Raw genomic sequence first — 1,558 nt, forward strand, 5'->3', positions numbered from 1 at the left:
GACAGTGAGGGGTGTGGTGTATATCAGTGTGTTACAGTGATGCGTGTCTGTCTGTGTGTGTGAGACTGTATCTGTGTGTGTCTGTGTCTCTGTGTGTGTATGACTGCGTGTATGTCTGTCTGTGTGTGTGTCTGTGTCTATGTGTCTGTGTGTGTGTGACTGTGTATCTGTCTGTATGTGTGTGGTAGTGTTATGTGTTGAGGTGTAGTTTTTTTCCCCAGCTCTCCTTATAGGGCAGGTTGTGAATCTGAGCAGTCAGCATCATCCTTTATTCCAGCTACTGTCTCTTCCTGAGTATGTCTGCCTCTCACTGACACCTTCCCTTTGGTTTGGTCCCCAGATGAATCACGTTTGGTATAGACAGCAGCAGAGCGACGGTTTCTCAGTATGTGTCCATGCTGCCACTGCCACAGCCTCTCCAGCCCCTTGTCTCCAGCAGGAAGTGACTGACGGAGCCACTCTGATCACTGCCTCTCAGGCCAGTCACCATCTCCTGAGGCCTAGGAGTCAGGTCCAGGAGAGGCCTACATCGCAGCACTGCGCCAGGCCTCAGCAAATGTGCTTTTGGGCAAACGCTGGGCCCTTGCAGACAGCCCGAGTGGGTGGTGCCATTTTTCCGAGCCCTGTCCTCTCCCCGAGCCGGTCAGAGAGCGCCTGGGATCTGCTGACCAGAGCAGTGAGCGGGATGGAGAGGAACTGTGGCCTGTCTCCGCTGCCACCAGCCGCCAGCACACCCGAAGGTCAGCTCTTCACTCTGGGGAAGGACAGCGGCTTCCGGGCGAGATGCTGGGAGGCCCGGGATGGACCAGGCCGCAGCCACTTTCCCAAACGGTTACAGGGCCCTACCACTGGCGATCCCGAGGGGCACAGGATCAGGGGTCTGCCCTTAGGAGACATTGGCAACTTGTACCGCCCACAGGTGTTGGAGGGGGCCACTGAGTCAGCCACCGGTACCAGGGGGCGCCAGTCCATCTGTGGCAGTGCCGGTCTGGACCCCTGGCTGTGGCCAGCTCAGGCCCAAGCAGGGGCTTTGCCGCTTCCCCTGGCCTTTTATTACCCACCGTCAGGGGCCTTGGAGTGGGCTGACTCTCCAGTGCCAGGCTGGGGCAGAGCCTCTCAGACACCCACCTGGAAGCCCACAAGCCCTGAGCCCTGGGTCTACCCCAGGATGAAGCTGTACTGACCACTGACTGGGCAGGGGGCACTGCCTGGTCTGACCACTGCGTGGGGGGAGGGGAGGGTGCACTAACCACTGCCCAGGGTGGGTGGGGGGAGAGGTGGCACTGACCACCTACCAGCGAGGGGGCACTGCCCACACTGCCCGGGGTTGGGGGGGTGGTGGAGAGGGCATTGATGGCTGCCTGGGGGAGGGGAGCATTGATGGCTGTCGGAGGAAGAAGGTAGGGGAGGCGGAGAGGGAACACTGATGGCTGCCCGGGGGAGGGGGCACTGACAGCTCCCTGGAGATGGTGGGTTTGGTTATTATGTTACCTTTCCTTCACCCTCCCCCCCCCCGACCCCCCCAATCCTCCACCCCCCCCCTCCCAATCCCGCCCAG

General features: G+C 60.5%; 1 protein-coding gene across 1 annotated transcript in view; it reads left to right on the top strand.

Moving 5' to 3' along the window:
• The window catches only part of LOC122544255, a 9,914-nt gene extending 8,656 nt beyond the window's left edge, over window positions 1–1,258 (top strand). The window contains exon 4 of the mRNA XM_043683332.1: window positions 341–1,258. Coding sequence (XP_043539267.1) covers window positions 341–1,183 — 843 coding nt within the window. The 3' untranslated portion in view covers window positions 1,184–1,258. The remainder of the gene's footprint in view (window positions 1–340) is intronic.
• The last annotated feature ends 300 nt before the right edge of the window (window positions 1,259–1,558 follow it).

The sequence above is a fragment of the Chiloscyllium plagiosum genome, chromosome 47, assembly GCF_004010195.1.
Source record: "Chiloscyllium plagiosum isolate BGI_BamShark_2017 chromosome 47, ASM401019v2, whole genome shotgun sequence".
Lineage (NCBI taxonomy): Eukaryota > Metazoa > Chordata > Chondrichthyes > Orectolobiformes > Hemiscylliidae > Chiloscyllium > Chiloscyllium plagiosum.